The following is a 13,995-nucleotide window of genomic DNA, read 5'->3' as shown; positions in this document are numbered from 1 at the left end:
TCTTCATTTGTCCTTGGAAATGCTCAGTCATCTTTGACAAAATCATTCTATGAACTAATGAGGGCCAAACCCTTGGATGTTAGTGGAAAATCTCAGTCTGCGTCTCTTGATAGTCACAGATTTATTGTACAGAACCCAACTGGTAATAATTTTGAGGGCCTAGGTACATTTCCAGTTCCCTTCCAGCAAGCCCCTTAGATTTTCAAAGTAAAAGAAGAATATGTTCATTTATCTAGCTATCCAAAAATAGTCAATGCATGGCTTCCCAAAGACCATTCATTCAGTTGGTCTTTCACTGCTACCAGCATAAAAGTCCACCCCCAATTTTTGTGCATTTGTCTTCTGCCTGTGGATGAAAAGTTATAAACCATATAGACAAGGACTACATCTTCCTGCTGGTCTAGCACCTTACTAGTTCTTATTAGAACATTAGTATTGAGGTGGAAAGATGAGAGATATTGCAAATGATAAATGACTCCCACAAGATTTGTCTCAGTATTTATCATGGTTCATGTTTTATGGGTGAAGAAACACAGTAAGATCGTAGTGGTTGTTAAGACATGCAAATAAATATAATGAGTCGCTGGAAGTTGGAAAATAAAAGTTATAAATACCACAGTTTTTACTAGATTATCCTCCTTGGTAGGGGCTGAGATGGGGAGAATTTGCAGGACAGTACAATGTTTTAAGAAAGACTGACTGCTATAATATATTTGAAAACACAATGATGTGCTTAAGAATTAAGTTAAACTAAGAATTTAGGCAAGGATTCCAAAGGATTAAATATGAGCAGTGCTGTTGTTAATCTAGAAACAGTAAAAGGTAGATTACATGGTAGGATTCCCAAGGATTCTTCGAAGTTGAAAAGATATATTTTGGAAAAGAATTAGGTTAAATAATTTATAAGAAAATAAAGTGAAGAATCATACTAAACAAGTATCTTCTTTTGGCTAGGTACTTTATATATTCTCACTTAATTGTCAAAATAAATAAGAAAGACTAGTTCACTTTGTCCTCGAAAAAGCTCAGACTCAGGAAAGTAAAGTAACCAGCCCAAGGGTACATAGCTCACGCTCTTTCATCCACCTGACATCATTTCTATGAATAACCAATCCGCTCAAATATTCATGGAAGTTGAATTTAATGTTGGTATTTTTAAATTTTTTTTTTCAACGTTTATTTATTTTTGGGACAGAGAGAGACAGAGCATGAACGGGGGAGGGGCAGAGAGAGAGGGAGACACAGAATCAGAAACAGGCTCCAGGCTCTGAGCCATCAGCCCAAAGTCCGACGCGGGGCTCGAACTCCCGGACCGCGAGATCGTGACCTGGCTGAAGTCGGACGCTTAACCGACTGCGCCACCCAGGCGCCCCTAATGTTGGTATCTTTATAAAGTGAGTTAAGATTCAGTATTAACTCTGAATTTCAGCATTGGATCGTCAACCATAAATCAATCAATAATGCTATATGACTGTCTATGTCTAATGTGGACAAATGATGGAGATATTGAAGATTCTGAAGGAAAATAATATCTTATTCCTGAGATGGATGGCATCTCTTTCAGATGTGCATAAATCTATGGAAAAATATATACACCTACAGAATTATGGATACACCCAGAATCATTTTGTAAGCCAAAAATCAGAAGGAAGTGACTGGTGATAAATGTTGGAGTGACCCGAGTTAAAGTAGTCCAGATATGTTTATGTCTAGGAATCAAATTTTATACATTTAAACGTGATATAGGTGCTCACTATGTGCCAGACATAAGTGACCATCATTAATCCTCATACCAACCTTGTAAAGTAGGTACTAATACTATCTCGGTTTTACCAGTGGCAAAACTAAAGCAGAAAAAAAGAGTCCAACATCTTGGTCAGGTTTCCAGAGCTGGTAAGTGGCAGAGCTGGGATTTAAACTGAGGCAGTACCAAAGTTGCTGCTCTTACATTCACCTTATACCTTCAATGTCAGTATGCCATGTAAGTAAGCAGTCTATATTTATCTTAGGACATAAAGATTAGGATTCCCTAACCCTTGCTATAAATTTTACATGTGAACATACTTCACCATTGTTCTTAGAGGAACACATTCATTAATTTATTCAACATATTTACTGAATACCTACAATGTGGCATACACTCCTCATGTGGGGGGACAGAACAGTGAACAGGACACACAAGGGCCCTGCTTTGTTACACTCACAGTACCAGGCACTCAATACATGTTAACAGTGTAGTACAATGCATTTTAATTTCAAAAATAATGTATGTTTTCATTGGCTTGGATAAATTACCTACATCACTTTCCTTAATCCAAGTTACCCTTAAAATCTACCTTTAAAAATTAGTACCATGTTCCCAAAATTTCTATTAAGTAGAAAGGTTTGGGTGATTCCTACTTAGAGGAGTAGTTAAAACACTCCTACAGTCTTAAAATGATTCTCTGAATGGGGCATTAAATCATGTACTTTTGTAGTAGTTATATTTTCATAATAAGATATGCCACTCTTGTCCACATAAGGAACCATTCCCTCCCACTGCTCCAAACTGCTTATTATATATGTTGTTCAGTGTCTTTTACCCAGTGAGTAGCTATTAAAGGATGTTTAATAACATGTGGAGAATAAGGTATCCTACATTAAAGAAATTCACGCTGCCATTACTTCCCCAAAATACCAATCATTTGCCAAATTTAAATGGCCTTAGTAGCCTACCAATGTTGCTTTTTCCTATTACAAAGACCCACCTCTAAAAATCATCAAGTACAACCCATTAAAATGAATGAATATTCTAGAAACCTGCTAAAGTAATCTACATTTTAATGAGACGGGAAGGGCTCTAGGAATATTTCCATTCCCTTGTCTCTTACATATGTTTCCTTACCTGCCCTCTAGAGTGGAGGATGTGAGCAGTGTCAGGCTCCGCTAAAATCCTCCCCCACCTCCACCCCCACCCCCAAGTTTGCTGCCTAAGCTTGCACGCAGGAACCCACATGGCATCACGGAATGGGCTCTTTACATATATGCAGTGCCATAGCTACTTACAGAGCTATGCACACGCGTGTATGCCCATGTATGGGTGTGCTTCATACGCCTGTGATGGGACCCGCGTTGGTCTCCCTCTCCTTTCCACCTGACCGGTGGGGAATCCCAGCAATTCCCCGGAACTCAGGGAATAGTGAGATGAGGTAAATAGCTCTTTTCCCTTCCCTGGTGGCAGGCACCGCTGGGTGCCAGGAATCTGCAATGCCTCTTCTCACAAGCAGCTAATAAAAGGAGACTGGGAAGATGAGCAAGTGGAGAATACATGAACGAGGAAAGGGCCATTGTACGAAAGATGATGCTTCGGGAGCTACCGAACTATGATTGTGTTTCTACATTACAAAGCCCTAGGAAGCTAGAGGGGAGGCAGAGAAACTCCGAATCTAAAATGCTCTGAGATCATTTTTCTAATTGTGCCTAGAAACCACCGCTTGGCGTGTGTCCTGCGCGGGGTTAAAGAATCCAAGCGAGCGCCGGCTGAAACTCGCCGCGCGGCATCCGGCACTTTGAGCTTCGGTGGGGTTTGCGCTCCGAAGACGCGTCCACACACCATTTTCCCAGGCGTTGTGCGGGTTTCTTAAACAGCCCAGCTGCTGCCTCAGAAAGGAGTTTCTAGAAGCTCCTTCTCTACTGCCTCCCCTCCCCCATCTTTTTTTTTTTTTTTTTTTTTTTTTGGTTTTTACCCCCGCGAGGAGCTTCTCCGGCTCCACTGCGTCCGCCCTCCGAGGGGTACAGGTGCCGCTGTCCCGACTTCTGCCGCTCCGTCCACCGACGCCGCCTCCTCCGGGCGGGCCTGGGGGCTTCACCCGGCGCTGCTGCATCGCGAACGGTCTCTCGCTGGGCGCTGCGGCCGCTGCCCGGCGCCCGGGACTCCCCGCCCTCCCGCGCGACCCCGCGCCCGGGCGGGCGGCGCTTGCGGCGGGCGGGGGGCGGGGAGGGGAGAGGGGGCTCGTCTGGGGGTAGCCGCCTCCTCTGCAGCCTGCTGGCGCCTCGAAACCCGGACCTGCCTCCGCCTCTTCCTCCAGCGACTCCATCCCTCCTCCCGCGCCTCGTCCTCCCGCCGCCCCCGCCGCCGCGCCCCCGGTGGCTGCCTCGGCGGACCCGGGAGGGGGCCCGCCGCGTCCGCCGCCCGCTCGGCTCGGCCCGGCCCGGGAGGCGTGCATGCCCCTGCTGCCCGCGGCGCTCACCAGCAGCATGCTCTATTTCCAGATGGTGATCATGGCAGGGACGGTGATGCTGGCGTACTACTTCGAGTACACCGACACGTTCACCGTGAACGTGCAGGGCTTCTTCTGCCACGACAGCGCCTACCGCAAGCCCTACCCGGGCCCGGAGGACAGCAGCGCCGTGCCCCCCGTGCTCCTCTACTCGCTGGCCGCCGGGGTCCCCGTGCTCGTGGTAAGCCCTGGGGGGCCCGCCCTGGCGTCGGACTCCCTTCTGTCGCCCCTCACCTTCGGGGTGGAGGCCCCGCTGAGGGTCGGGGCGCGGCAGCTTTGCCTTCTAAGTTCCTCCAAGTTGTGGGCAGCCCCTTCCCCAGAGGACATAATTCTAGGGCGCGTCAGGGGTGGGTGCGAAGGAATCCCGCACCTCTCCCCACATGCCACCCCCGCACCCCCTGCTGCGGCTGCAGTATTGGGTGGCGGGGAGGAGGATGAGAGGGAAGGGGGACGTGGGAGGTGATGGGTGGGGGGTCGGGGCTGGGGAGGAGGTGAGCCCTCGGGATGAATTTCTACTTCCTCCACTCAGTGGCCTTGCTCCGCTGGCCGCCTGCTCTGAGATTGCCCTTGGAAGATGAGTAGCGGCGGGCCGGCGGAGAGGAGAGGGCATCAGTTGCTGGGGTGTGGAGGGGACTCCTGCTTCCTGAGTCTGGGCGCGTATTCCCGTTTTACCACCGCCTTCCCTTTCACATGAAATTGCCAGTGGGACTAAGCTGACCAGGGAACAAATAGCTAAAAAAGAATGTTGAAAACTGCTAAGTGGAAGGGTCCAGCAGCAGTGCTTGCTGAAAAGCAGCAAGATTCATTTAAAGGCTGCTCCATTCTAGTCTCTGGGCATCTTAAGTCCTTATCTCTGATAGCTTTGCTTAGAATGCCTTGGAGGTTTTGGGACTCTGTGTGTGTGTGTGTGTGTGTGTGTGTGTGTGTGTGTGTGTGTGTAAGGACATACACGCATATACACACACGTATAATTATTAGAAGGATTATCACATAATAATTTACATATGTGAATATGGTGCAAAGTTATTGGTAGAACTGGTGGTGTTTCTTAAAGAAAACATTATGGTTCCTCTGTTATTGTCAAAGTATTGGAGGTTTCCTTCCAGTGGTACCGCTTCTCTCTCTCTCTCTCTTTCAACTCTCAATAGATAGCAAACAGGAAATTGGAAAATGAAGAGGACAGGGAAAAGGAAGTTTTATTTTAGTGGCTGAATGTGTACATTTTAACAATGAATGTTGAGAACATCAATGATATATCCTGGGTTTGGATATTCATGTTTGCTTTGATTTTAGGGGAAATGATTTAATATTTTTCCAAATAATGGGAAGTTCCTAACACACATAATGGAATCCCACCAAGGAACTTCTTGATAACTTCAAAGTAACTTCGTTTATCACAGGTACCATGATAGTTGACTTGCACCAGAAAACGTTTTGTTTTGTTTTAGTGTTGTAATTTTCTAGAAATCCACCTTCATGTTTGTGTTCTCTTCCATTTGAAAAACTGAAAAAAGAAAGAAAATGTAGTCGTTGGAGGGATTCTTTCTGCTTTCTGCAGATGTTGGGTTTTCAGGCACATGTTTTCTGGGTGACTAAATAGCTCAGAGTTTTTTGTTTTTGTTTTTGTTTTTTTAAGAAAAAAGCCTGTCACTTTTAGGTCACTTGTTTGGTTGCAACCATAATCAATAATGTCTGTAACGCTTCTCTTGGTAATTACTGTTCTGTGTCTTATTTAAATGAGATAGCACTCTTCAGATCCTGACCACCCATCCTTGGTGGCAAGTGTCAGTTAGAGACAAGAACGTATTGGCCCAAAGATGTTGATTATTTCCTACTAGGAGGAGAAAGGGAATTAGTCATTACTGAGTGCCTACTTTGTGCTGGGCACTGAAGAGTCATAATAGCATTTAGTCCTCAGTGCATTCCTCTCCAAAAAGCATTTGAGGACGCTGAGGATCAGATAATAAAATGGAAGGAGCTGAAAATAAAAATGGGAGGTGTGGTGTTTTTATGCCCATGGGACTGGCACCAAATGCATGGTACTTCTAATACTTCCAGAGAGCATGTTCTCAGAAAGAGGATGAGACAGCTGATGTGGCAGGCATGGAGAATAAAAATTGAGAGGTTTTAAAAGGGAGGATCTCACTTGATTCCCATCATATTTTGACATTCAGTCCTTTAGTTGCAAGAGAAAGAATTTGGGGGGGTCAGTCTGAAGGGAAGGAAGTGTTGGCTTTTAGAGGCTACCTTCGCTGCTGGCCCTTGTTTTCCCTTCTGCTTTTCCAAGCAGTAAGTTCTCATAGTAATGGCAGTCCTGCCTTTCCATTCCTCTTGAGAATACTGGCTTGGCACAGTCACTCTACGTGGAAATGATGTTATCAGTAATAATACTAGTAATGCCCATGATTTGTCGCGTTATATATCTTATACCCATTTAATATTTGCATTATCTATGAAAGCAATTATTATTCTTGTCACCTAACATTTGCAAAAACTGAGGCTTAGAAAGGTAAACTAATTGCCCAAGGACCAGGGCTAAAAATGTCATACTCAGAATTGTAACCCTACTTTGTTGAACTCCCCAGCTGGAGTCTTTTCTATTATAATATACAAATTCAGCTTACTCATAAGTCATGCTTCTGAATAAATGCCTCAAACAGTCTCTGTCCCCATCTCTTACATTTGTTGGACTGTAGTGATGAAGCTTCTTCATATTGTATATTTTTTTACCCTTCAAACATCATTTTTAATTCTTTAGATTAATTTGAAAAGTAGCTGTCCTCACTACCACAATCAGTGGCTTTGTTTCACACTTGCTAAATTCATTTATCTAAAAATCAAAAGCAATATGTATTTTCAGTTTTATCATTTTTATGTAGTATTGTTTTGGGGCCCAGGTTTGGAATCTAACAAATTTGGATTCAGATTCAAAGTACTTCCTGCTGCTGTGTTAACTGTTGGGAACCCTACTTGCTGTGTAACCTTGAACAACTTTGTTTAATCTTGTTAAGCCTCAACTTCCTAAGTCTCAGGATTGTGCATATTAAATTAGATGTAATACATGAATGTCATCCTTTGGCCCATAGTGGATACTTCATAAGAGATAAGAGATCAGTAAGTCATCGGCATTATTAGTGAAGTGATAATTCAGTAAATGTTTATTGAATTCCTGTGTTTCAAGACAGAGTAGAGGTTATAAAGAGAACTTCAAAAATAAACCAAACTCCTAAGGAGTTTACAGCCTAATTTGGGAAATCAAGTAAATATGCCAAGGTCATAGTATAAATCACCATAATAGAAGTGTGTACACACACACACACACACACACACACACACACACACACACGTACACACGCCACAAAGACTTCCGGTGGTTCAGAAGAAGATCATTTTTATTTGGAGGGGTGGGGAAAGGCTTCATGAAGAAAGTGGTGGCATTTGAGATGTGACTTGAAGAAGAGTCTGGAGTGGAGTTTGAGTTGGGACATCACAGAAGCAGCTACCTGGACAGCCACTTGGTAGCAGAAAATGCAGGCTGTACTCTTGAAGCAACAGTTGGTTTGTCTTGTTGCTCAGAGTGTTGTGTGGGGAACACAGAGGTTATATGCCTGAAGAGGAAGACTAGGGTCTCATTAATGAGTCCTGAAATGGCAGGCTGAAAGTTTTTCTCAATCTGTTGGGAATGGACTAGGGACATTGTCTGATGGGTGGTGTTTTAAGACATTTTGGGGACAGTAAAAACACCAAAAAAGAATTTTGAGCTCTTATCCTACAAGCCTATTTTGTGTTGTGAGATATTAATTTAATTGTGTTTTCAGAAAATGCCTATAATTTGGGCTCATTTACAAAGACATATTGTATAAGCTCTTTGAAAATGTCCTGTTCAGTTTGATCTGTGTGTCATTTGCAAAAGCACCACATATGGAATTTATAGATACACATTTAATTAGTGACCTTTGATTTTTTTTCATTGATTGAAAGAACTGGTGATGACAATGGTTTCTGCTCCCCAAATTTGGATACAGTGGCCATGAGCAGCTATTTATTGCTCCTTAGATCATTAAGCAACACGGGTGATTTGAAGGAGACCAAAGCTAGAGCGTTCTTCATAGAGCCAGAACCAAGGCAGAGAAAATCCAGCAGGGAGCAGGGTGGGTTTGAGGGTTAGGGAGCATCTCTGATTCCTATATCTGCATTCTCAGGAAACTCCCTTTGGACTCTGAGGTTCCGAGGGATATAGCTACTGCTGCTATCCCAAGGGTATCGCATTACTAAATGTGGCCGAGATACATGATGACAGAAAGGCATTCTGTATCCAGGGCTCCATCTTGTTAGATCAGAGTGCCTAAAGCTTTCCCATAGACCTCTTCTCCTGTGAACCTTACCTTGAGTGCTCGCTCCTATTTCTACTCCTAGAACTCATGCCTGTGGCCTGGTGCAGGAGCAGCATGGATATGGATGTCAGACAAGTCTAGATTCTTATCTGCATTTCTCTCACTTACTATATGTGTGACCTTGGGCAAAATTTTCTTATTCATAAACTGAAGATAAAAATGCCTACCTCTTGGAAGGCAGTGCATGTAAAGGTTAAGATCATAGACTCTGGAGTCAGACTGTTTGGGTTTGAAGCCCAGATCTGCCACTTTCCTGCTGTGTGAACCTGAGCCAGTCTTTCTAGGCTTCAGTTTCTTCCACTGTAAAATGGAGATAATATGAGTATTGGCCTCATAGGATTATTAAGAGGATGAAATGGGTTAACATATATGTCAGAGTAGTGCCCAGCTAAATACGTGTCACCTACCATTAGTCCTCTCCAGGTTGTGATGATTAATCAAGATAATCTAAGGCACCTAGCAAAATACATTTGTTAGTGGATTCCAGGGCTGATGAAATATTAGACATGGACAGAGGCCACCTAGCTCAGTCCACTCACCCACAAAAATTGGGGTGTCTGAATTGCAAGAATAGCAAAAATCAGAACTCTGTTATTGACCTCAAGTAATGATTCCTACCTTTGATGACTCCTCTATTTTTTCAAGTAAGCTGACACTAGCTAATATCTCCTATGCACCAGAAACTGTGCTAGATACGTTTAATGCTCACTATTGTAGTACTTTCTTTAAACACAAGCACTGTCATTAAATCCACTTAAAAATGAGAAATAGGATGTTTAGTGGGATTATGTATCAGACCTGTGTTAAGTTATTTAAATCCATTCATTAATTTTACCTTCAGCTTATGAAGGATAGTGAAAAGGTTGGAGTGCCAACCAGGAGTCCCATGGTGACAGTGCCAGAATCATGGAAGCCCATGCCTCTAGTTCTTTACCTTAACATGTTAAACAAATTGTTAAAGATTTTTGAGTCATAGTGATTCAATACTAGAAGAGTCAACATTTTCTCAAATCATTTATCCTCAATTTCAGCTTTTCTGGTTTGATCAGAAGCTTTGTGTTCCAGTGTAGATAATGGTTTCAATGTGTGGTGTAGGAGATTGTTTTGTTTCCTGTGAAGCTTGAAATGTTGTGGAGAGGTGGGTGGTGGCAGAAGGGATTCAGAGATATTTCTGTTATTCTGATCTGAAGCCATCTTTCTTATCTGTGTAGCATGCACTGACACAGTGCTGCAGGCATCTGCATTTAGGTGAAACCACCCTCCAGTTCTAGACCTGGCATGTGGAGGGCTGAGGCGGCCTTATTTCTGAGGAATGTTTTTTTAAAATGGGACCTACCACTAGATTTGGGGTGCAGTGAACACAGTGAAATTGTGTATAAATATTATGTATACACATATGCACATTGTATACAAACACACACACACGTTTTCCTAGTAAGATGCTCCATAGCTTTATCAGATTATCGGAGATATCCAAGATTCCCTGAAAGGTGGATCCACACTTTGAGGGTTTATGAATCTGGTTAAACTCCTCCTTATGTCTCTTAGGACCTTGCTTCACTTAGATATTCTCATTCATATTCATTCATTCATATTTTCCCTCCCTCCCTGTATTCCTTTTTGTCTCCCTTTTTCCACAGATCTCCTCCACTTTGCATACCGATGAAGAGATGGTGATGCTGAGGGAAAGGCTGAAGCTGGTCTGAAAACCAGCTAGTTTTCCTCTGCTTCTCCTTCTCCTCTCTCTTCCCCTTTTCCTTCTGCCTCTCCTCCTCCCCATCCCTGTCTCCCTTTTTCTCTTCCTGTCTTCTTTGCCCCCGCCAATGCCTATCACTTGGTAATCCTGTGGCTTTTCTGAGCCAGTTACCTTATCTGAAAAATGTTGACTCATTTCTTCCTACCAGCTGTTGTGAGTATCAAATAGGTGAGAATACACTTTGGAGACAATATGAGGAAAACATAATGTGAGTGGATTACATGAGTTACATACCCAGTTTGTCACTGGAGATGATTACAAAACGAGTATTTCCAGGGAGCAACATGGATACCATCTATTAAGTTGGCATTGTATCATATTAATTTTTAAACTTGCATCATCCCAAAAAGACATTATTTAGAAAAGTTTTAAATGGTGATAACGCACCTACTATGTACTATGTATAATGTTCTTGCTTGAACTTGTATAATGAGTAAGGCATATTACTGACCTTCAAGAGTTCAGATATTATGTGTGAAGTTACAGCTTCAAGCCTTCGTTTTCTTGTCTGTGAAATTGAAGTAATGATACTTAACATGATACCTTATAAGAATTAAATATAAGCATTCAATAACTGATAGCTGCTCTTTTAGCATAAATGCTAATAGTATTTATTTATAGTGCACAGCAAAATGACATCATAATCATTTCTTTTGAATGAATGAGATAAACCATTTACTTTTCACTTTAACCCTTTCATAAAGTATATGCATTAACACATCTAGGGAGCTTAGGCAATTTACTCCAGCTGGTAAATGACACATCCAGGATATGAATCTATTACTTTAAGTCCAGTGCTCTGTTGACTACATGCAGTTTTCCACTAATTTGATTCACAACATAAAATGGCGGCATTCCCAGAAGGCAGGGGTGAGTTAAAATATATAGATTATATATCAATGTGCTGTTTGCAGTATCCATATGTTTGTTAATGTACAACCAGATGTGAAAAGGGGATGTTCAAAAACATGTTCAAAGACAAAACTTCACTGGCTTTTAGAATCAATGGAGTGACCAGTAGAACAGCTCAACATTCCCATTCATGCAAGAGACAAGTTCTGATCTCAGAGATCTTAACCTATAGTTAGGAGGATCCTTTTAACAGACTTTGGAAAATCATAAAGAATATCCTTTAGATGGAAGATATTTTAAAATATGTGAAACGGAGTTATATTTTCAGTACTATTGAAACTATTTCTCAGAATGCCAGTTGTCACTCAGCATGCTGGTTATGTTTTTAGTCCTATTATGACAGATGTAGTTTGAAAATCTGTCAGTAAAACCACCATTTTGTTGTTGTTGTTGTTGTTGTTGTTGTTGTTGTTATTGTTATTGCTGTGAAAAACAGAGTCCTAAAGATTTTTTCCCATCCAGGTGCGTTTAAAATTCTAAAGGCAGTGTTTTGGTGGACATTTCTCAATGAGACAACATGTGTGAGTGAATGTGTGTGTGTGTGTGTGTGTGTGTGTGTGTGTGTGTAGTGAATATATATAAGAAATTCCAAGCTTATTACACACACACACACACACACACACACACACACACACACACACATATACATGGTCTGTAATAAGCTTGGAATTTCTTACATGGATTAATTTTTATCTCCCTTGCTTCTAACCTATATAATGCTCCCACATCCATTCCCCCCTAAAAAAAAAAAAAAACAAAAACAAAAAACAAACTTTATGGAACATTCTGCAATATCTGTTCGGACCTAGCACCGCCTCTTCTGAGCAAATCTCTTGGACACCCACAGATAAAATGGGTGCATTCTCCTCTATGGTTCCTTAGCTTCTTTAACAAATTATAATATTAAAATAACCTAATATTTTTCTTTATATTGCATTATTTTTATTTATGTTTCCATCACTAGCCTTGAACATCTCAAAGTCAGGGTATTATAATCTGACTCAAGCTAATTTGATCCTACCCAATCTGTTTGGTTATTTTTGGTAGATAAGGTATCCAGGCACCAACTGAGATTTACAATGATGAGGTTATAATGACCAAATTCTGCTGAGCATGTAGTTACATAACCATTCATTAAAATAGGCAAAGTAGTCCATATGCCCTGTCCTGTAAGTTTAGTGAACTGGCAGCTTTTTATCCTTTGAGGTGTTTTAAGTGTATGAAACTCTGTATGAAAGGTTCAGCACAGACAAGGTGGAATTCTGTGCCCTGTCATGACATGCTTCATGCAGAAATCTTCCTAAACCAATGGCTGGACTCTAGATGCACTGAGAATAAGCCATTGGGATATAGGTTATAGGCCTCACTGGAGGCCTATAGTTTGTTCATTCAAGATTGGGGAACTATTTTAGTCAATCCACATAGCTTGAAAATATTCAGTTTCATCAGTAAAGAGTCTATTTTTAGCATTCATCATGTTAATTAAAAGTAATTGCTTTCATCAATAAAAAATCATTTTTATATCCATAATTTTAATTAAATCAGTTATTAATTAACATACAGATAGCAAAAAGACTTGTAGCAGCCTCTTTGGATTGGGACTTTTCTGGTAAAATGCTGGTGACTTCCCAGGACTTCCTTCCTCCCTACCTTCCTCATTCCTTCTTTCCCTGAACAAATATTTGGTGGCCACCTTCCGTGTATAGTATACCTTGAAAATAAGGCTAAAAGAGCTTACTTGACTTGGCTGCAAATCCCAGAACCAGGATTAAATTTCATCTCTCCCTTCTTCAAATCTTTCAAAGCAGTATCGTGAAATAAAAGACTTATGAAATCATAGGTCAGTTAAATACAGATGTAGTCCTGACATATCTACGTAATACCAAAATAGCTTGTGGCATTTCCTCTCTAAGAGAAGCAGGATTTGTGTTGATATAACCAGAACCTCTATTCTGAGTAAATTGTGTATTGTGTTTCTCATGTGATGATCCCCCCTTTTTAAAGAGTGCTTTAAACCATGCCAGCAAAAACTGTACTTTTCTATCAAGACTTTTTATTGAGATTTCAGAGTTAGCATTTTCTCACACTGGGGTGCACAGAAGCACTTTTCACACTGAGAAGCATCTTATATTTCCAGAGATCTCATCAAAGCAGAATGCCAAGTTTTCACAGACACCAAAATTGAGCAGTCTTGGATAGAGATAGTGCACCTGGAGCCTCATCTTGTAATTTAAAATGAAGTCCTGACATTTCCAATTAAAAAACAAAACAATATCTTTGGGTTGGTGACAATGACCTCTTCCTTCACAAGTGCCTTTACAGTGTTGGGTTCGCTCAGTTACTAAACTGAATGAAGAGACTTAGTCAAAACTACGTGACAACCCTTTTGGTCTTTCACAAAGAGACCTTTGTTTCTTCTTCTTTCTGGCTCCTAATCACATGATGATTTGGGGTCCCCTTTTTATTTCTCCTGGGGCTAAGTCTAGAATACAGATACAGGAATCCAGTAGACACTTTATTCAAGCCACACTATCAGGTTCTTTCTGCCATTCTATTTTTGGAAAAGATTTGTGAATCCAGTGTTAGGAGATGCTTCTTTGTAGTTGGAATATTTTAGTCATGAAAACAGCCTTAGAGATCATGTAGTTTGATCTCTTAATTTTCAAATGAATGG

General features: G+C 41.5%; 1 protein-coding gene across 2 annotated transcripts in view; it reads left to right on the top strand.

Moving 5' to 3' along the window:
- Positions 1 to 3,861: 3,861 nt before the first annotated feature.
- The window catches only part of PLPPR5 (phospholipid phosphatase related 5), a 127,398-nt gene continuing 117,264 nt past the window's right edge, over positions 3,862 to 13,995 (top strand). Inside the window, exon 1 of one of the 2 annotated variants that reach the window (XM_043575648.1) lies at positions 3,862 to 4,440. In XM_043575648.1, the coding sequence (XP_043431583.1) occupies positions 4,204 to 4,440 (237 nt within the window). In that variant the 5' untranslated portion in view covers positions 3,862 to 4,203. The remainder of the gene's footprint in view (positions 4,441 to 13,995) is intronic. The other variant, XM_043575649.1, reaches the window with a different exon arrangement.

This window comes from Prionailurus bengalensis, chromosome C1 (genome assembly GCF_016509475.1).
Source record: "Prionailurus bengalensis isolate Pbe53 chromosome C1, Fcat_Pben_1.1_paternal_pri, whole genome shotgun sequence".
NCBI lineage: Eukaryota > Metazoa > Chordata > Mammalia > Carnivora > Felidae > Prionailurus > Prionailurus bengalensis.
Note: the sequence above shows the minus strand (reverse complement) of the source record. Positions and strands in the feature narration are given on the sequence as shown.